The following is a 22,815-nucleotide window of genomic DNA, read 5'->3' on the forward strand; positions in this document are numbered from 1 at the left end:
GTACTGGCATATTGGATTTCAATTTGTTTTCCCCGGTGACTATTTTGTTGATACTGTTCTTACTTTGCCCTTTAAATATCTGTGGGCTCTTTTGGTAATTCAGTTGGCTAATTAAGATTCTGGCATTAGGTTGACATTTTAAAAAGAGAGTAGTATAATGTAGGTTGAGGAATCTCATCTTTGTCATTCAACCAAGGTTTATAACTTAAAATAGTATTTGTAGATGTCATTATAGTAAACCTTAGGCACAGGAATAATATTTGGAAGACTATTCAGGCTTCTGATTGAAATTGTGGGCATTCACAGAAGTAATGTCAAGCTTCACTGGTATTAGTCCAAGTCTAATGAGGTCAAATGGGCTATTTGTCAGTTCAATAGTGTGTAATTCCAACACTAGGGACTTGCTTAACCGGTGCTTCACTCCTATTGGACAGTGGCTGGTGGACGCCAAGTGCTGAAGAATCTTTTGTTCAAACACAAGAAGCGAGCTGGAAGTCAGTCCCGGCATTGCGCAGTGGATATGGATGTGGACGCCTCGTGCGCTCTGATCTTTGGCGTGGAGAGGCTGCACTCAGCGGCGCGCAGGGTGGCCAAATGAATCAACGCCCTCCCGGCTCCTCCAGCGTGCAATGGCTTAACAGGAGAGACATGAGTGTCCGAACGGAGGACAACATCAGCTTGTGCCAAAGGGCCCTTCAGATCGTTACGGAGCTCTGTCTAGCGGGGCATGTGGATGGGGAGAAATGCTCGGCTATATTTCCCTTGGAGAGCAACATACCAGGTAAAGGGAGCGCAGGTAAATAGGACAAAAGCAACGTTTTCTTCCTCTACCCCTCTTTAAAGCTTGCATCCCTCTATTTTGTCATGGTTTGGTTTCTCTGGCTTCAACCTGCTGCACAAGGTTGTATGAGAATGATGAGTTGAAACAGTAAAATGCGTTGAAAGTTAAACTTCACCTGACTAAACTTTTCCCTTGAAGTGCTGCGATGCACAACAGGTGAAACATCTGTGTCTGCAAAGGAAAAAGACTGCACCTGTTGCAGCATCAGTGTATTCTCGTTTTTCCATGGTTCTGGCGCGTGCAATCTGATAGTGTGAGACCGATAGCTTGTTGAAAGAGGAGATGTGTTCTCAGTGATCCTGCATTCATTCACTCCATCATGCGCCAATTGACCAGCATGTCTGAGATTAGTCATACTGTTGGCTACCAGTTCATGTTCTTAACATAGATCCCCTTCTGTCAAATGAACCCATTTATTTGCTTGATAATGTCTCTATCGTTGATTTGGTGAAAGTTATATTGTAGCCTAGTCATTAGTGCCTTTTTTATTTTATGGTAAGGCTTGGATAAGATGTTGAAACAGTTCTAAATTCTACATATTATTTTTTTTGTAGGCTTGACAAGAAATAATAAGCTATATCATAACAGCATGTCATTATTCCCTCTGGGTTTATGTGAGTTGCATAAGACTGGAGCAGCTTTGTTTCTGATGCAATACTGTCTCTGATTTTGAGTAAGGTGAAACGGATGGGATGGAAATGGCGTTGGTCTGTCACTCAGTCAATCTATCTGCTAGATGGCATTTATTGCAGTAGATTTTTACTCTTCTAAACTAATGGAGTTAAATCCATGTGATTATTACAACACAGTTACACAATGCTTCATATTACTTGATGAACTGATAACTGTCTAGGCCTACCTGCTTGTGTAATTTCCATAACTACATTTACATTGGCAAACAAACACAAATTAATTGTAAACCTCAGCTGTTTAGCATGCCTGTTAAAGTTAGTAGTCTGACAAATAAATAAGTGCTTTTAGTGCCACTTCATATAAAGTGGGACTGATTGTTGCCTATAGAGCCGCGTTCTTGTTTTTATGTAGGCTATGGCTTTGAGATGGTGCACCACTTTGATTACAAAGCATAAGTGTCCTTGTGAGAGTGAATAAGCAACAGGAGAGAGAGTAACACGGAGAAAGAACACAGCCAAGAACATGACATCATGCAGTGTAATATTCTGCACATTGCAATCCATAAACAGGTGTATACTGTCTAACTTTATTTATAAGAAACCATACAATTGTGTAACATGCACACAATGGAATGCATCATGCATTTTGTAATAGCCTGTGGTAAATCTTGGTTTGTGCATAAAGCCGGAACCATTGTATATAGTTGCAGAGGAAGGGATTGTGGTTTCCGAAATATTTAATTGTCAACTTGATCAAATATGGCAATGAAGAGCTATTTGGCTGTCCTGAGAGCTGTCCTGTCCGTGTGTCTGTCTTGGAATGAAGCTGTATGACTTTCTAACATCCTCTGATCTCTACCAAACGAGGGCATTTGCAGCCTCCTCTTTTACAGCTTGCTTTCTCTTCTCTTTTTTCTCTTGCATGTTTGTCTGTCACGCTCTGTTCATCGCTTGCCCGTCCTCTCTCTCCCTCTGTCTCTCTCTCTATCTGTCTCTGTTGATCTCTGTGGTCGCTCGTAGACATCTCTATCAGTCTCCTTGCTGTGGTCGTGGGTTTCTGTGGACTCGCCCTGTTGGTAGTCTCTCTCTTTGTCTTTTGGAAGCTGTGCTGGCCCATCTGGAGGAGCAAGGCCCTCTCGTCCCACGCCGACAATGGCCCCCGGGTTGGGCTCCCAGAGGCCCTTCCGCCGGCCCCCCAGCCCATCACACCCCTCCACAAGGTGGCACCAGTGGAGGAGGAGAAGAAGCCTGTGCCAGTGGTGAAGGTGAACGGGCGGTGCAGCTCCGTGAAGCTGCTGGAGGCAGCCATGAAGATCAGCCAGACGTCCCCGGACATCCCTGCTGAGGTGCAGATGGCCCTCAGGGAGAGGCTGGGCCAGCAGGCCAAGATCCAGAGGCAGACCACCGACCCCACCTCGTCCTCCAGGTAACATTATAGGACCCCTCCCAGAGTAGTGTCCCTGTCTCTTTCCTGTCTCTAGGTCTCTTTATCTGAACCACTCAAGTTCCCCCCCATTCTGATGGTATACATTTTTGGTTGCACTGGGTCTAAGGATTTCTGTGATGACAAGGTGTTATGTCATATGCATGCACAGAGCTGTGCACACATATAGTGGAGGCAGTGGAAGCTGCTGAGGGGAGGACGGCTCATAATAATGGTTCGAACGGAGCAAATGGAATGGCATCAAACACATGGAAACCATGTGTTTAATGTATTTGATACCATTCCACTGATCCTGTGCCAGCCATTACCACGAGCCCGTCCTCCCCAATTAAGGTGCCACCAACCTCCTTTGAGTGAAAGTTATTTACATAATACTTTCAAGCAAGTGACAAGTGACATCAAGTGGCAAATGATGACACTTGAACCATACACATCAAGTATAGCCATGACAAATGTCAATAAGACAGTTCAGGACAATTTGTGACGAATAACCTTAAAACGGCACGACACATGCAAACTGGATGCTCAGTAAATGACCTGAAGGAAGATCTCCCATGGTACTCGTCAACGGGGCGACAGCACGCCCCCTTGCTCCTCACACACACACACAAGCCCTGTAATCACCCCAGGCCACGTCTTGTGTTGGGCGGGCGCGAGTCATGCTGCCATGGCAACAGTGATAAGCGACCCCGGTAATGAAACAATCAGCTCCTCTTCTCTTTGTTTAAACAAGCGCGTCTGTAATTAGCGCTGCCGTAGGCTGGGAACTGACGTGCTGCGAGGCGATCGTCCTACTGAGACCCACTGAGCAGCTGCACTCCATCTCCTGCAGGAAGCCATTATTGACGCTTAAGTTTGTCATTAGGAACGTTGATGCAATTTATCGAGCCTGGCGCTTTTCATGAATTACACACTGACGAGGGGGGCAGAAAGGGGAAATTACATAGTGGCTCTCCTCCCCTTCTTTGAATCTTTCCTTCTCTTATTTTTTCCCCTACATGAAAAGCTTGCAAGAGCATCTGAGGGAGATTCAACCCTAAAAGTAATGACTTGTTGTATATGATTGAAAAGTATGATCAGTAGAGTTGATGGCAGGTCTATAATCATGTTACTGTTTATCTCTTGAAAGTATGCTTCCCAGTGCTCTCACAGAGTAAGACACTTAAAAAAACCTTTTACTGCAGTGGGCTAAATCAGGGACAAGCAGAGTGTTTTTTGGTAGTCTTAAACAAATCGACTTTGAAACAAAAGTGTACACATCACACACATGGTTATGGGCTTTAAAAAAAGAAGACACCTGTACCATGTCAGATATAGAGTTGAAAGGCATTCAATTTTGAGTTTGCATCCCAATTTTACACTTTATATACAGCATAGAAGACTGAAATATAACAAAACTGTTTGACATAGAAACACTGGATTTTCAGCTGTAAAAAAAAAAAAAAAATGTTGATTAATTATGAAATTATAAAAAATATTAATAACATTCCACCGATGAGGCCACTCGGTCATTTGACGGCAGGAAAGGGCTACGAATATCTAAATTTAAATGTATCAGTTCGGCTGAATCTGAAGCACAAACCTATAATTTCCAATACAAATCATCACAATCACAACATTTACATTTATATTTACGTCATTTAGCAGACGCTCTTATCCAGAGCGACTTACAAATAGGTGCATTCACCTTATAGCCAGTGGGATAACCACTTAACAATGTTTTTTTTATTTTATTTTTTTATTGTTTTTTATTTTTCATTATTTTTTTCTTTTTTTGGGGGGGGGGGGGGGGGGGGTGGAGTAAAGGGGGGGGGGGGGTAGAAGGATTACTTTATCCTATCCCAGGTATTCCTTAAAGAGGTGGGGTTTCTTAAAGAGGTTGGGTGTACACCCAAGTAATTAGGAATAATTTGATGATGATACACTGCATGAAGGCATCCATTTTAGGAGACGTGGACAATGTGTTAATGCAAGACAAGGTGGGAGGAGACGCTTTGTGTCACTCTGGTCTTCAGGGCAAAACTATGAGGCTTTGCAACCATGTGACTTGCAGAGCGGGTGATTACCATGGAGAAGAGCAACAGATACATTCTGTTAACATCGATCCTCTCCGACAGCTACATCAGTATTCACTGCTTATGCATTGTGCAGACACACTCTAAACAAAGGCATTGACCAAGAGCAAAGTCTGAGAGAGGCTTGTACAGAATGTGCTAGTCTACTCTAATGGTGATTTTCAGACATCCCTCCAACAATCTCTGATGAAACGCTACAGAGCAGTATACAGTTGAAGTCGGAAGTTTACATACACCTTAGCCAAATACATTTAAACTCAGTTTTTCACATTTCCTGACATTTTTACATTTTAGTCATTTAGCAGACGCTCTTATCCAGAGCGACTTACAGTTAGTGAATACATTTTTTTTTTTTATACTGGCCCCCCGTGGGAATCAAACCTACAACCCTGGCGTTGCAAACGCCATGCTCTATCAACTGAGCTACATCCCTGCCGGCCATTCCCTCCCCTACCCTGGACCAATTGTGCGCCACCCATGAGTCTCCCGGTCGCGGCCGGCTGCGACAGAGCCTGGATTTGAACCAGGATCTCTAGTGGCACAGTTAGCACTGTGATGCAGTGCCTTAGACCACTGCGCCACTCAGGAGTTCAACATTTAATCCTAGTAAAAATTCCCTGTCTTAGGTCAGTTAGGAACACCACTTTATTTTAAGAATGTGAAATGTCATAATAATAGTAGAGAGAATTATTTATTTCAGCTTTTATTTCTTTCATCACATTCCCAGTGGGTCAGAAGTTTACATACACTCAATTAGTATTAGGTAGCATTGCCTTTAAATTGTTTAACTTGGGTCAGATGTTTCGGGGAGCCTTCCACAAGCTTCCCACAATAAGTTGGGTGAATTTTGGCCCATTCCTCCTGACAGAGCTGGTGTAACTGAGTCAGGTTTGTAGGCCTCCTTGCTCGCACACGCTTTTTCAGTTCTGCCCACACATTTCCTATAGGATTGAGGTCAGGGCTTTGTGATGGCCACTCCAATACCTTGACTTTGTTGTCCTTAAGCCATTTTGCCACAACTTTGGAAGTATGCTTGGGGTCCTTGTCCATTTTGAAGACCCATTTGCTACCAAGCTTTAACTTCCTGACTGATGTCTTGAGATGTTGCTTCAATATATCCACATAATTTTCCTTCTTCATGATGCCATCTATTTTGTGAAGTGCACCAGTCCCTCCTGCAGCAAAGCGCCCACACAGCATGATGCTGCCACCTCTGTGCTTCACGGTTGGGATGGTGTTCTTCGGCTTGCAAGCAGCCCCCTTTTTCCTCCAAACATAACGATGGTCATTTTGGCCAAACAGTTCTATTTTTGTTTCATCAGACCAGAGGACATTTCCCCAAAAAGTAGGATCTTTGTTCCCATGTGCAGTTGCAAACCGTAGTCTGGCTTTTATATGGCAGTTTTGGAGCAGTGGCTTCTTCCTTGCTGAGCAGCCTTTCAGGTTAATGTCAATATAGGACTCGTTTTACTGTGGCTATAGATACTTTTGTACCTGTTTCCTCCAGCATCTTCACAGGTCCTTTGCTGTTGTTCTGGGATTGATTTGCACTTTTCGCACCAAAGTACGTTCATCTCTAGGAGACAGAACACGTCTCCTTCCTGAGCGGTATGACGGCTGCGTGGTCCCATGGTGTTTATACTTGCGTACTATTGTTTGTACAGATGAACGTGGTACCTTCAGGCGTTTGGAAATTGCTCCCAAGGATCAACCAGACTTATGGAGGTCTACAATTTCTTTCTGAGGTCTTGGCTGATTTCTTTTGATTTTCCCATGATGTCAAGCAAAGAGGCACTGAGTTTGAAGGTATGCCTTGAAATACATCCACAGGTACACCTCCAATTGACAAATGATGTCAATTAGCCTATCAGAAGCTTCTAAAGCCATGACATCATTTTCTGGAATTTTCCAAGCTGTTTAAAGGCACATAATAATAAATAATCTGTCTGTAAACAATTGTTGGAAAAATTATTTGTGTCATGCACAAATCAGATGTCCTAACCGACTTGCCAAAACTATAGTTTGTTAACAAGAAATTTGTGGAGTGGTTGAAAAAAGAGTTTTAATGACTCCAACCTAAGTGTATGTAAACTGCCGACTTCAACTGTATATCAGTACATCACATCATCATATGTTACATCCAGGCACAACGCCAGGTGGTATGAGACTGGAGATCTGTCATGCTATTTTATTAGTGTACAACTTACTTCCCTACGAGAGATAAAGATTTTTTACATTGGTTCCTTTTTTACATTTAGCAGATGCTCTTATCCAGAGCAAATTACATTATTGTACTTTTTCCCGTACTGGTCCCCCATGGGAATCAAACCCACAACCCTGGCGTTGCAAGCGCCATGCTCTACCAACTGAGCCACAAGTGTTTGATTAGAGTACGGATACTGAGAGCCCATCCCTGATCCTATAAGATTGAGAAAGCGGGAGATAGAAAATGGGTTATCTTATGGAAGAAAATAATGAATGTGGCTCTGGAGAAGAAGCATATGAATGTAGGGAGAGGTAGAGAAAGAGAGAATGTCTCTACTGGGGTTGGGATGGCAGGCCTACTAAAACTGATTCTGGGTCAGGGCTGACACAATAGGGAAGAATCTGTGGGCAAATTTGGATGAAATCCTCCAGCCTCCGCCATTATCACCTTCTCCAGTGTATACTATTCATCCTCTTGGATGCCCTTCACTGAATGTTCTAACAACTGTAGGAATCATGGGAGGTTGTAAATTGATGTCCCTTGTCTGAAATAATAGGACTTCCAAAGTGTCTTTCACAAAGAACACTGTGTCCTATTGTGTCCCAGAAAATATGTTAGAACATGCAAGGCACCTCTTTATAAGAGGTTTGAATATACTGTGATGTTTTTTTCATATCCCATATGTGTTGTGTTTCCCACATTTTTATAATTTGTACCAAAACTAACCCTGTCGGATTATTGTGATCTTCTTATTGGCGTCAGTAGGGGGGGAAGGGGTTACCAGTTGCTAGGTGACAACAAGGAGACGAACAAAGCAGTCTCTTGCTCATAGTATGTAAGTCATTATCAGTACATGGAACTGGCCTTAAGGTGTTCCAGGTAATGTTCTTTTCCAAAAGAAGTCCTGTGAAAAACAACTCACTCAGTCTCGTAGCTTCTGATGTTCGTAAGAGTTAAATCATAAAGTAACTCCATCACTTTAATCCCAAAGCCAGTAACATCTTTCTCATTAATGCTGAGAGAATGGATTAACAACATCAAAGTGAACAAAAAAATCACAACAAGCATTTTACTACCAACAGTAATACTAGAACTACAAGAAAAAGCAAGGAATTGTAAAAACATTTATGAAGAATAGTAAACTAGAAAAAACAATGGCAGCCGCACTAACAACTTGCATCTTTTGTCTTATGGATGCTGTTGGTTTCAAACATTTCAATAAGAGTAAGTTTTAATAACTTCTCCCTCCTGAATCACAAGCTATGTTTCCATTAACTTGTCCAGTGATTTTTTTGTCGACATTTAGATAGAAAATAGATGAGACAATTGCCTGCTACGGTGCGTTTCCATTGAACTGTCTTGTGTCTATAAACACAGCTGGATGTAATGACGTCACACCCACGCCAAAAAATGTTTTATTAAAAAATATATATAGAATAATAATGAAGTGGTTGAAGTGTTTCCATTATCCATTTAGGCAAATTGTTGACAGCCTGTATGCCCTCCCACCTATCCATTTCATGTCACAGGTAGCCCGCAAAAGCCAGCATGGATAGAATGCAAGAATTGACATATCTGCCATATTCTAATAATCTCATTTGCCAATGTATCACCATGATCCATGCCATGGTGAAACTTGCACTCCTGTAGATGTGAAATAATTGGATGGTTTAACTTGCATCCAGCCAACCAGAAAAACAAGGAGAAGCAATTCAGGCATTCTTGAAAGTCAGAACAATCCTTGTCCTGAAAAGAAACATTTTGAATAGTGAAAAAGTAGATTTAGCAAGAGTGGAGCTTTATAGTTACGTGATGACATCACGTGCCCCATGTACCTTCAAAATGATTCTGCAAACATAATTTATTCAAAAAACACAGTTTCCATCATCATTTGTCTTTTAAAAAAGAAAAATCCACCCCTGTCAAACAGATCAAAATATTGTTGATATTTAGTACATTTCTCCCATAGCTGCCGTTTCCATCACACGTCTCAATGTTTTTAGTTGTTGCGACATTGCTTTTGTCTAATAAACCTGGGTCAATGGAAACCTGCCTATTGAAAGGTATCAGGAACCGTAGATGACTGATCTGTTGATTTTCAACAGGCACAATTCATTCCGCCGCCATCTGCCTCGCCAGATGAACGTGACGAGTGTGGACTTCAGCATGGACATGCTCCCCATCCGCCAGTCGTCCACCGTAAGCATCGGCCGCATCAAGCCCGAGCTCTACAAGCAGAAGTCTGTGGACACTGAGGACGGGACCCAGGAGCCGGTGGAGACGTGCGGTAAGCTGAGCTTCTCCCTGCTCTACGACTACGAGGAACAGGCGCTGATGGTCACGATTCTCAAAGCCCTGGAACTGCCGGCCAAGGACTTCACTGGCACCTCCGACCCTTACGTCAAGATCTACCTGCTGCCAGAGAGGCAGAAGAAGTTCCAGACGCGTGTCCACCGCAAGACGCTCAACCCCACATTCGATGAGGCCTTCTTCTTCCCTGTGGAGTACGACCAGCTGTGCAACCGCAAACTGCACTTCAGTGTCTACGACTTTGACCGCTTCACCAGCCATGACATGATCGGCGAGGTGGTGGTGGACAACCTCTTTGAGCTCTCCGACCTCTCGAGGGAAGCAGTGGTGTGGAAGGACATTCACGCCGCGACCACGGTGAGTGGGCTGGGCCTCACCTAGCTGAGATAGGTGTAGTACATGGAGGATATCAGTATGTGTGGAGATTATTGGAACAGTGATCTCCGCAACTGATCGTTCTGTAAGTCGCTCTGGATAAGAGCGTCCGCTAAATGACTCAAAAATGTCAATGGCAATGATGGTGGTGTAGATTTCAGGGTGGAGCTGTGGTCAGTGTGTCGTAGTTAACATCAGCATAGTTTCAAATGGGGTCGTGCACTGCACATTATCTGAATTATTTAGGGAAACACTTGACAATGATCTCTCCATTTTCAATTATTTGATTGGATGAGGTTCTAAGTCCTGGAATCATCAGTGCTGTATTACATGACTGGTAAATGGCATGTGTTGCATAACCCCATTGCCAGGAGCAGTGAATTTAGAATCCAAGCACCCACACAACACCTCCGAAAACTGAAGTACACACTGTAGACTTAAATATAGCCATGGGCACAATTCTCCTTTTTCCTCACCTTTATCCCCTCACTGACATACTTGAGTATGATAGTGCAGTTTTATCTGAGCCCACACACTTCTTACGCCTCGGTAGCTTTATCACAGTTTGTTTACTCAACAGTTTATGAATATATGTGTGTGTTCTGGTGGTATTTATTGTATCTGATGGTCATGGAGATGGATTAATGGTTCATTAATCAGTTGATCTCTGAATGGTAAACAGAACAAGAGTGGATCAACTTGAGAGAAAGTGCACTGTGGATTTCAGATGAATCATCAAGAGCACAATTGAGCCCTAACCTCTACAGGTACTATTTGACTCTGGTAAACAAAGTAACACCAGTTTATTTCACATTATACAGGCAGGTTTAGGTGGGTTTAAAGAAGACTGGGTTCTTAGCCATTGGAGACGGACTGGCTGGGCATTAATGCAGTTAGCCCATGTCAATAGCCATGGTGTTTACTTCAATGTGTAGTTTGTCTCCAGGAAGTTTTTATGTGTTACATAATGTTTACTGTGTGCTGTGAGGAAATTACACTTTCAAAAGCTTGAGCATCCATACACACAACATCAAGTTTACTGCTACTTTGACTGTGGTTGATAGTGTTGAATATGAGAGCTACAATTGAGATGGGCTATTGAATATAATGTGAGACTTCTTTCAATATTGCCTACAGCATAGAAGAAAAATGTAGCAATTATTGTAAATATTCATGCTTCTATTTTGTCTCCCTGTGGTGTTGTTGATGGTTAGACGTATCTTTGGTCTGGTGTTCAATTGTTATTTATGTCTATCTTGGGTTCATTTTATCTCACTTTGCTGCATTGTTTTTGTTTATACTGTCTCTGGGCAATTACATTGCCAGAACTTCCCTCCAACAGAGGGGAATGAGGTTAAGGATGTTTGAATGGATAATGACTCATAGCAAATGCAGTTTGCCATTCATTTTATTTTGACAGTGTTTCATTCCACCTTTTCTAATTTACATTAATGAGAGTCCTTTCAAAAGTGGCATCCTTTATGCAATTTATTTGGCGATGATCATTTACTTGGCGATGACTTTACTTGTCACTGTCTGACAACAATGAATTGATTATTCTTGAGAGAAACTTGTTCTCCTGATGTTTCAGACTTCTGTCATGTCGTGCTCTGGTGTACCAAAGTAGTGTGTACTTTGTGTTACCTCCTTCCTTGAATTCTCTTAAAAAATGAGTATGCAACTACATATGAACAGAAACAACACGGGAAATTCAGAGGTTAGCCTAATTCGAAAAACCCTCTGTGTATTTACACTTCAAGCTATTTTCAATTTAATGTGGAAGCAAAATTGCATGACAGTAATTTGCCACAACAAATGACATTAATATGCCCTAGCCATGCCTCACATTCAGCTGAAGGTTATTATGTGTTGTATTTCAGAACCTAATTTCCCTGGGCTAGATTGATGTATTTTTATGCATGTGACCTTTTGTGTCAATATCATGGGTAGAAACAAGTCAGGGAAATGGGAGGGGTGCCAATGCCTAAAACAACCTGTGACCTGCCTGTGAGGGTCACGGTATGTTTGATGAGACGTTGAGTTTTTCCCGCCTTCAGTTGTTTGATTGTGGGTGTCCGTGCTGAGGTTGACACAAAGGCAGTTGGAGCCCACAATGGTTAGGTGGGTGGGGGTGGTGCTCTGGAACCCACCATGGCTGGAGAGCTGTGGTGGTATTGACTCTCTGTTATGATGTGCAGAACATCTGCTGAATGGCCAGAGGAACTGGGCTAGTGAAGTCCTATTGGCTGTATGAGAGAGCTTCTAGGGCTGGGAAGGCATCCTCTGTTTCACATGTTACATTGTTATTGTGAAACTCCTACATGTCAATACATTGATGACACTGGAAGACTTTGCACAAACGTATCTCAAGTAAGGATTCTGTCCTTGGAGAGCAACTCTTATGCAACCCTTATTCTAAGTGTATTTTTATATGGTGACACAGCTCTATTTCTAACTACACTCTTAGTAAAAAAGGTACTATCTGGAACCTAAAACGGTTCTTCGGCTGTCCCCATAGGAGAACCCTTTGAATAACCATTTTTGGTACCAGGTAGAACCCTTTTTGTTCCAGGTAGAACCCTATTGGGTTACATGTAGAATCCTTTCCCCAGAGAGTTTTACATGGAACCCAAAATAATTTTACCTACAACCAAAAAGGGTTCTACCTGGAACCAAAAGGGTTATCCTATGGGGAAAGCCAAAGAACCCCTTTGGAAGAGTATATGTAAACACACTAAACAAACATCAGTGCACTAGGGAGATGCCTCCCAGTCAGTCCTCTGTGTTTTCTGGTTGGCCAATCAAATCTTATCTCTGGAGTGCCACCTTAGGGGACTTTTTATTGACTCCGATTCAGTATCAATACAAGCACACCACGTCAGTACATCAAGTAATGTTCTTCTCTTTCAAGAGTCCATCTGATGCCCTTTGCTCACACTTTTTTGCCCTTTTGCATTCAGTGGTGCTGCAGTCTAAACTGATCCATAACACACATTGTATTGGGGTGATTCCTCACGACACTAGAACAAAAAAAGACCGTAACTTTGGGGATTTTCACAAATTGTAATCCAGAGAATTGGTCCTTTGGAGGAAGAATTATTTACATATATTTGACATTTGTATTTTAAAGCATATATGTGAAATTATTAATTGAAGATGGAACATTTGTGAAATGTTGGCCTTACCCAGGCCTCCTTTAAGACTCAATAATGTTTCATCCTGTAGGTGCTACAAAGCTTGGTGTCATATGTAGCTTTACAACTTGCTCTGTAATATGAGTAGTATTTTGGTTTCAATAAAAAAAATGACATACATTTATGAATGTAGAAAAATACAAACATTAATATTGAAAATATAAAATTTTTGATTTGGCACAATTTTCTATATACAGTGGGGGAAAAAGTATTTAGTCAGCCACCAATTGTGCAAGTTCTCCCACTTAAAAAGATGAGAGAGGCCTGTAATTTTCATCATAGGTACACGTCAACTATGACAGACAAATTGAGAAAAGAAAATCCAGAAAATCACATTGTAGGATTTTTAATGAATTTATTTGCAAATTATGGTGGAAAATAAGTATTTGGTCACCTACAAACAAGCAAGATTTCTGGCTCTCACAGACCTGTAACTTCTTCTTTAAGAGGCTCCTCTGTCCTCCACTCGTTACCTGTATTAATGGCACCTGTTTGAACTTGTTATCAGTATAAAAGACACCTGTCCACAACCTCAAACAGTCACACTCCAAACTCTACTATGGCCAAGACCAAAGAGCTGTCAAAGGACACCAGAAACAAAATTGTAGACCAGGCTGGGAAGACTGAATCTGCAATAGGTAAGCAGCTTGGTTTGAAGAAATCAACTGTGGGAGCAATTATTAGGAAATGGAAGACATACAAGACCACTGATAATCTCCCTCGATCTGGGGCTCCACGCAAGATCTCACCCCGTGCGGTCAAAATGATCACAAGAACGGTGAGCAAAAATCCCAGAACCACACGGGGGGACCTAGCGAATGACCTGCAGAGAGCTGGGACCAAAGTAACAAAGCCTACCATCAGTAACACACTACGCGCGCCAGGGACTCAAATCCTGCAGTGCGAGATGTGTCCCCCTGCTTAAGCCAGTACATGTCCAGGCCCATCTGAAGTTTGCTAGAGTGCATTTGGATGATCCAGAAGAGGATTGGGAGAATGTCAAATGGTCAGATGAAACCAAAATATAACTTTTTGGTAAAAACTCAACTCGTCGTGTTTGGAGGACAAAGAATGCTGAGTTGCATCCAAAGAACACCATACCTACTGTGAAGCATGGGGGTGGAAACATCATGCTTTGGGGCTGTTTTTCTGCAAAGGGACCAGGACGACTGATCCGTGTAAAGGAAAGAATGAATGGGGCCATGTATCGTGAGATTTTGAGTGAAAACCTCCTTCCATCAGCAAGGGCATTGAAGATGAAACGTGGCTGGGTCTTTCAGTATGACAATGATCCCAAACACACCGCCCGGGCAATGAAGGAGTGGCTTCGTAAGAAGCATTTCAAGGTCCTGGAGTGGCCTAGCCAGTCTCCACATCTCAACCCCATAGAAAATCTTTGGAGGGAGTTGAAAGTCCGTGTTGCCCAGCGACAGCCCCAAAACATCACTGCTCTAGAGGAGATCTGCATGGAGGAATGGGCCAAAATACCAGCAACAGTGTGTGAAAACCTTGTGAAGACTTACAGAAAACGTTTGACCTGTGTCATTGCCAACAAAGGGTATATAACAAAGTATTGAGAAACTTTAGTTATTGACCAAATACTTATTTTCCACCATCATTTGCAAATAAATTCATTAAAAATCCTACAATGTGATTTTCTTGATTTTTTTTTTCTCATTTTGTCTGTCATAATTGACGTGTACCTATGATGAAAATTACAGGCCTCTCTCATCTTTTTAAGTGGGAGAATATGCACAATTGGTGGCTGACTAAATACTTTTTTCCCCCACTGTACAGTGAGGGAAAAAAGTATTTGATCCCCTGCTGATTTTGTATGTTTGCCCTCTGACAAAGAAATGATCAGTCTATAATTTTAATGGTAGGTTTATTTGAACAGTGAGAGACAGAATAACAACAAAAACATCCAGAAAAACGCATGTCAAAAATGTTATAAATTGATTTGCATTTTAATGAGGGAAATAAGTATTTGACCCCCTCTCAATCAGAAAGATTTCTGGCTCCCAGGTGTCTTTTATACAGGTAATGAGCTGAGATTAGGAGCACACTCTTAAAGGGAGTGCTCCTAATCTCAGCTTGTTACCTGTATAAAAGACACCTGTCCACAGAAGCAATCAATCAATCAGATTCCAAACTCTCCACCATGGCCAAGACCAAAGAGCTCTCCAAGGATGTCAGGGACAAGATTGTAGACATACACAAGGCTGGAATGGGCTACAAGACCATCGCCAAGCAGCTTGGTGTGATTATTCGCAAATGGAAGAAACACAAAAGACCTGTCAATCTCCCTCGGCCTGGGGCTCCATGCAAGATCTCACCTCGTGGAGTTGCAATGATCATGAGAACGGTGAGGAATCAGCCCAGAACTACACGGGAGGATCTTGTCAATGATCTCAAGGCAGCTGGGACCATAGTCACCAAGGAAACAATTGGTAACACACTACGCCGTGAAGGACTGAAATCCTGCAGCTCAAGAAAGCACATATACAGACCCGTCTGAAGTTTGCCTATGAACATCTGAATGATTCAGAGGAGAACTGGGTGAAAGTGTTGTGGTCAGATGAGACCAAAATCGAGCTCTTTGGCATCAACTCAACTCGCCATGTTTGGAGGAGGAGGAATGCTGCCTATGACCCCAAGAACACCATCCCCACTGTCAAACATGGAGGTGGAAACATATGCTTTGGGGGTGTTTTTCTGCTAAGGGGACAGGACAACTTCACCGCATCAAAGGGACGATGGACGGGGCCATGTAGCGTCAAATCTTGGGTGAGAACCTCCTTCCCTCAGCCAGGGCATTGAAAATGGGTCGTGGATGGGTATTCCAGCATGACAATGACCCAAAACACACGGCCAAGGCAACAAAGGAGTGGCTCAAGAAGAAGCACATTAAGGTCCTGGAGTGGCCTAGCCAGTCTCCAGACCTTAATCCCATAGAAAATCTGTGGAGGGAGCTGAAGGTTCGAGTTGCCAAACGTCAGACTCGAAACCTTAATGACTTGGAGAAGATCTGCAAAGAGGAGTGGGACAAAATCCCTCCTGAGATGTGTGCAAACCTGGTGGCCAACTACAAGAAACGTCTGACCTCTGTGATTGCCAACAAGGGTTTTGCCACCAAGTACTAAGTCATGTTTTGCAGAGGGGTCAAATACTTATTTCCCTCATTAAAATGAAAATCTATATATAACATTTTTGACATGCGTTTTTCTGGATTTTTTTGTTGTTATTCTGTTTCTCACTGTTCAAATAAACCTACCATTAAAATTATAGACTGATCATTTCTTTGTCAGTGGGCAAACGTACAAAATCAGCAGGGGATCAAATACTTTTTTCCTTCACTGTATTGTCATGTGAATTTCTATTTCTAATTCAACCTAAGCTTGAATCATTACCAGAGGTTGTAAAGCTCTGGTTTTAATCATCAATGATTCAAGGTCCACAATCCACAAGTAATTATCTGTATATTTATTCATGGAGAGCTCTGCCGCCAAAAACACAAACATACTGTTTTTATACCCCTTGACAAACAAAGGCACTATGCTCCTCCCACCTTTAGGTGGCTTTTTTAACAGTTCCCGCCTTCTCCTTTACCCTTGAATGTTTAGTACCCCCTCTGTTTATACTGTATTTGGGGTGAAATCCTTTAGTCATTATTCTTAAAATCCAAATTAATCTAACATGTATATACAGTATATGCTCTATGGACATATCAAAGTTCCAGAGTGGGATCTGTGTTAGTTTTAAAGTTATGGCCAATTTTATACAGAGACATTGGCATAGAGGCAATGTAACCAGGGCTCTAAATGAAAATGTTTAGTTTGTAGCACTGGTGCTCGCAACTTAAAAAGTTAGGAGCACCACATAAACATTTGGAGAAACCAGAAAATACAATAAAAAAATTGATTGAGATACAGCCTTTATTGAGCCTATTTGAATTCTAACTACTTTTGAAGCACATATTGTATCCTATAAACTAATATGTAACCATGTAAAGACATTTGTTTATTATAAAATCTAAAATGTTGATACAAATTCCTGCCATTGAAATTACTAAGTAATTTGTGGAATATTAGCTTTCTACGTTGTGTAAACAGCACTGTTTCCTATGGAGATGCTCCGTGACATTCAGTGATGACATACAGATCTGTCATTCATGCATTGCTATGATCATTGATCTCCTGAAGAAGCTATCCCTTTTCCATTCTTTCTGTGCCCCCAAATGTTTGGATATACTGGTAAAGCTACCAGGTTGTTAACTAGCTAGCTAATGAGGTAACATGACTGAACAAGGTGTTAATGGCCCGTGAGTAGTTTAAGAACGGCCCACAACATGAGGCGCGTTCATCTGCCCAGGTGTTGGCTACGTATGTCAGATCTTTCAATGCTTGGATAGGTATTTTACGTATCAGTTTACCACGTCAATATGTTATAGTAATCTGGTGCCCGGCGGCACATTCGACGACATGGCACGCAACCATTGGTTGATGCATGCAACGTCTGAGCATGGTTATGAATGCAAAATGCGTCCTGCCAATGGAGCTGCATCCAGCTGCAGCGCCAATGTACAATAGAAGGAAAGAAATGTAGCGCTGGTAATATGGGTCACAACTTTTGAACGGTTTGGGCAAGAGACAAGCAGTTTTCTCTGTAGTAATTGTACAACCAACAGGGTCACGAATCTCTCGGGCACTTGGACACAGCGGTACAGCGAAGCCTAATCATTACAACAATTATCTGGCAGGTTTTATTTCTAGGTGCACTGGTGCTCCCAAATAAAAATTCACACAGCTAAATATTTCAAAGTGGTAGTGCTTTAGAGCCCTGAATGTAACCAATCACAGCCCTCCTTTTACTTGTATCTTTGCACATCCTGCAAATCACTAGCAGTAGGCGACATTCACTCTGTTGGTAATGTTTACAAATTGGATTTGTTCTAGTTTCGTGATGAATCACCCATTGTAAGAAAATCTATACGTTCTCTCTCAGTTTTGAGGACACCTCTGGGTGTTCATACTTTGTCTAAAGCAATTTGGGCTAATTGCTTTCCTAAAAGAGTTATACTACAGCAACAGTGACCTTTCCTTGATGCAGAGTGTTCTCCTTGTCTTTCTCCAGGAGAGTGTGGATCTGGGGGAGATCATGTACTCTCTATGCTACCTGCCCACGGCAGGACGGATGACCCTGACCGTCATCAAGTGCCGGAACCTCAAAGCCATGGACATCACTGGCTCCTCAGGTAACAACCACAACAACAACAATACAAAACTCTCAGCCATTTAGGCTGGACCTTAAAACATGATGGTTCTCTGAAAAACAATGAGGGATGACTGTAAAGCTCTAAAGGAGCAAGCAATGAATCAGAAGGCAGAGTAACGTGAGGCAGCATGCTGTGCCTTAGATAAGAGTGGGCAGGGACATACTTCTTTCATGTGTTTTCACTGTTTGTGGTGAAATTGTAATAGAAAATACATTTGACTTACCTTGTCAAAACAATATAACTGAATTTAGTCTAACTGAATATTTGAATGTTGCCATTACCTGCAATCTACACGACTGACTTCACAGAGATGCTATTTGTGCAACACAGATCCCTATGTAAAGGTATCCCTGCTCTGTGACGGACGGAGGCTGAAGAAGCGGAAAACCACCACCAAGAAAAGCACTCTGAACCCGGTGTACAACGAGGCCATAATCTTTGATATCCCCCCAGAGAACGTGGAACAAGTCAGCCTGTCCATCATGGTGATGGACTATGACCGGTGAGTAAAACTATTCAAAGAAACACCCACAATTCAACACATATGGTGGTCATAAGCATGCTTGTACAGTACATACATAGTCAACAAACAAGTTTTTTTTAAATGTTTGCGTCAAAGGAGGTAGGCGGAATGAGTTATGTTCTAACTTTGAGTTGAACTTGAACTGAGGTGAACAGAACATTTCACTCAAATCCTGCAATCTAATCATGACCACATAATTGACTGTAATGACCAAACCTAGGTTTAGTATTATTTCATCAAACTAGCATTCAGCATTTAGGTGTCATATTTCTTTGGTGCACTCAAGATATTGTGTGTGTGTGTGTGTGTGTGTGTGTGTGTGTGATGCCCACAGGGTGGGCCACAACGAGGTTATAGGTGTGTGTCGGACGGGGCCAGATGCTGAGGGCCTGGGGAGGTACCACTGGAACGAGATGCTGGCCTACCCACGCAAGCCCATTACTCACTGGCATGCCCTGGGAGAGGTAGAGGACTGTTCGTTTTTTTCCCTCAAAGTAAGAGGAGGTACAAGTCAATTGCAGGACTTTCCAGAGCTCCCCCAATGCTTCGCTGCATCACTCTGAGAGGGCAGATAAAGCCAGCGGTTTTGCAGCCAATCATAGAGCTTGGGGAAATAACCCTGTCAATTTCAACAGAGATGTATAACACTGCAGCATGAAAAAGATGCAAGGATGTTGTCTGTACTAGAACAAATACCAATTTGATTCTAGAAATGTAAGGGCTAGTTTGAACTATACTGAACAAAAATATAAACGCAATATGTAAAGTGTTGGTCCCATGTTTCATGAGCTGAAATAAAATATCCCAGACATTTTCCATATGCACAAAAAGCTTATTTCTCTCAAATATTGTGCACAAATTTGTTTACATCCCTGTTAGTGCTCATTTCTCCTTTGCCAAGATAATCCATCCACCTGACAGGTGTGGCATATCAAGAAGCTGATTAAACAGCATGATCATAACACAGGTGCACCTTGTGCTGGGGACAATAAAAGGCCACTCTAAAATGTGCAGTTTTGTCACACAACACAATGCCACAGATGTCTCAAGTTTTGGGGCAGTGTGCAATTGGCATGATGTATGCAGGAATGTCCACCAGAGCTGTTGCCAGATAATTTAATGTTAATTTCTCTATCATAAGGCGCCTCCAACGTCATTTTAGAGCATTTGGCAGCACGTTCAACCAGCCTCACAACCGCAGACCACCTGTAACCACGCCAGCCCAGGACCTCCACATCCGGCTTCTTCAGCTACGGGATCCTCTGACACCAGCCACCTGGACAGCTGATGAAACTGTGGGTTTGCACAACTGAAGAATTTCTGCACAAACTGTCAGAAACCGTCTCAGGGAAGCTCATCTACATGCTCGTTGTCCTCACCAGGGTCTTGACCTGACTGCAGTTTGGCATCGTAACCGACTTCAGTGGGCAAATGCTCACCTTCGAAGGCCACTGGCATGCTGGAGAAGAGTGCTCTTCATGTATTAATGCCGGTTTCAACTGTACCGGGCAGATGGCAGACAGCGTGTATGGCATTGTGTGGGCGAGCGGTTTGCTGATGTCAACCTTGTGAACAGAGTGCCCCATGGTGGCGGTGGGGTTATGGTATGGGCAGGCATAAGCTACAGACATTTTATCGATGGCAATTTGAGTGCACAGAGATGCAGTGACGAGATCCTGAGGCCCATTGTCATGCCATTCATCCGCCACCATCACCTCATGTTTCAGCATGATATTGCAAGGCCCCATGTCGCAAGAATCTGTACACAATTCCTAGAAGCTGAAAATGTCCCAGTTCTTCGATGGCCTGCATAATCAACAGACATGTCACCCATTGAGCATGTTTGGAATGCTCTGGATCGACGTGCACGACAGCGTGTTCCAGTTCCCGCCAGTATTCAGCAACTTCGCACAGCCATTGAAGAGGAGTGAGACAACATTCCACAGGCCACAATCAACAGTCTGATGAACTCTATGCGCAAATGGTGGTCACACCACATACTGACTGGTTTTCTGATCCACGCCTCTACCTTTTTAAAAAAAGGTATCTCTGACCAACAGAGGCATAATCTGTATTCTCAGTCATGTAAAATCCATACATTAGGGCATAATGAATTTATTTAAATTGACTGATGTCCTTATATGAACTGTAACTCAGTAAAATCTTTGAAATTGTTGCATTTATATTTTTGTTCAGTATAGAAGCATTTGAAGTAATTGGAGAGTTGGTGCCCTGATATCCACCCAGGATGGTTGGATGGGGGGACTAGCTTGATTTCTACGGTGTGGTCCCATAACTGGGGGCCACATATTATGGTGGTGGACCATCCCTTTTCCTTGCTCTTCAGGAGAGTAGAGAATGTTTGTAGATTGTGCTATTAGAACTCACACTCTATGAACACAAGACGATATCCTTGAAAAATGCATGAAACATTCCAATCTTTATTATCCAGAGAAATCCTTATTAACAGTAGTTGAATTTAGACCCATCGATTGCATAGGGGAAAGACTTCACCTTGTGGTTGTGCATTGAACAAAGAGCCTTGTCATTCTATTTTGCTTGAACAAAGAAACAAGAATTGGAGGAGTACTCAGCCTATGACATGGCGCTCCTTTAAATCTAAAATACCTCAAAGTAGCCTAACATGGAAATAAGTGTTCTTCATATTCTAAACTGCTGAAGGATAAAAATCTATCGTTAATGCTTTCTTGAATCCAGGTACTTTAGAAAACTGATATTTAAACACAAAGCAATAGCAGCTTTGGAGACCTAGCCAACTCTTGTAGAACTAACCCTAATTGTCTGTTTTGTCCACAGTGGCCAGGAAGAGCGACAAGCTTTGAGAGCCAGGGGTCTTGTCCTTCACCCAAACCTCCACAGACTCCATAGGGAACACAAATGGAGCCATGTGACCTGATAGCAGATTAACTAGATGTGTACAGCTGTAGTAACCACAATTCTGTCATTTACAGAAATGTCCAATGCCAACGTCCGACTCATCCAGATGACAGCATTATAGGTTGTGTTTCATCATCTAGGCCTATTGCATTTTACAACAAAGTAAAGCTGCCAATGTCATCTTAATCATCATCAATCAGGACTCTACATTACAGCGTTATGACACAAACAACAAATGCCAATGAAATTATGTCTTGCCGGAAGGGTTAGCCTAATTTTCAGTTAAAGGCCCAGCGCAGTCAAAATTCTGTTTTTCCTGTGTTTTGTATCATTGTACAACAGCTGAGGAAACTAACACCGGTTTTTCTTTATTTGTACTATTTTCTACATTGTAGAATAATAGTGAAGACATCAACACTATGAAATAACACATATGGAATCATGTAGTAACCAAAAAAAGTGTTGAACAAATCAAAATTATATATACTTTTCAGTTAAAGGCCCAGCGCAGTCAAAATTCTGTTTTTCCTGTGTTTTGTATCATTGTACAACAGCTGAGGAAACTAACACCGTAAAAGTGTGGAAAACAAATCCTGATCGTTGCTGGTTGAAAACACAATCAAATTGGTTAATAGACCAATAACAAAGATAATTCCAAACCTCTCTGCCAATAACAGCTAGTTCTCAGTTTTCCACCTCCCCACTCAGGCCACTCCCAGACAGTCCTTGCTTGAGAAATAGTTTTTTGCTAAAAAGCCATTTCAATGGAAATCTATTACAGTAAGGTACTTAATTGTTACCCAGAAATTACTTGATATTGATATAAAAATGGTTGCATTGGGCCTTTAAAAAAAGTATAAAATATGGCCTGATTTTGAAATGCCGTTATGGACAACACATGAGAATGCCTTGTTCGTGGGATCACGAAATCCTGGGAAAATGTTACATTTAATGTAAATTGACATACAGTACCAGTCAAAAGTTTGGACACACCTACTCATTCAAGGGTTTTTCTTTATTTTTACTATTTTCTACATTGTAG

At 42.1% G+C, this 22,815-nt stretch overlaps 1 protein-coding gene across 2 annotated transcripts; it reads left to right on the forward strand.

Moving 5' to 3' along the window:
• Positions 1-594: 594 nt before the first annotated feature.
• Positions 595-21,764, forward strand: LOC311129539 (synaptotagmin-10-like; the record flags this gene model as incomplete). 2 transcript variants are annotated; one of them, XM_084161843.1, is made up of 7 exons in its annotated part: positions 595-796; positions 2,494-2,899; positions 9,304-9,865; positions 18,211-18,331; positions 18,683-18,854; positions 19,210-19,339; positions 21,693-21,764. In XM_084161843.1, the coding sequence occupies 7 exons, from the start codon at positions 595-597 to the stop codon at positions 21,762-21,764; spliced, it is 1,665 nt and encodes a 554-aa protein (XP_084017969.1). The 2 variants fall into 2 exon arrangements, with proteins under 2 accessions (XP_084017969.1, XP_084017970.1); XM_084161844.1 differs by having other exon boundaries at positions 595-781.
• Positions 21,765-22,815: the final 1,051 nt, after the last annotated feature.

The sequence above is a fragment of the Coregonus lavaretus genome (assembly GCF_964263955.1).
Source record: "Coregonus lavaretus genome assembly, chromosome: 5".
NCBI lineage: Eukaryota > Metazoa > Chordata > Actinopteri > Salmoniformes > Salmonidae > Coregonus > Coregonus lavaretus.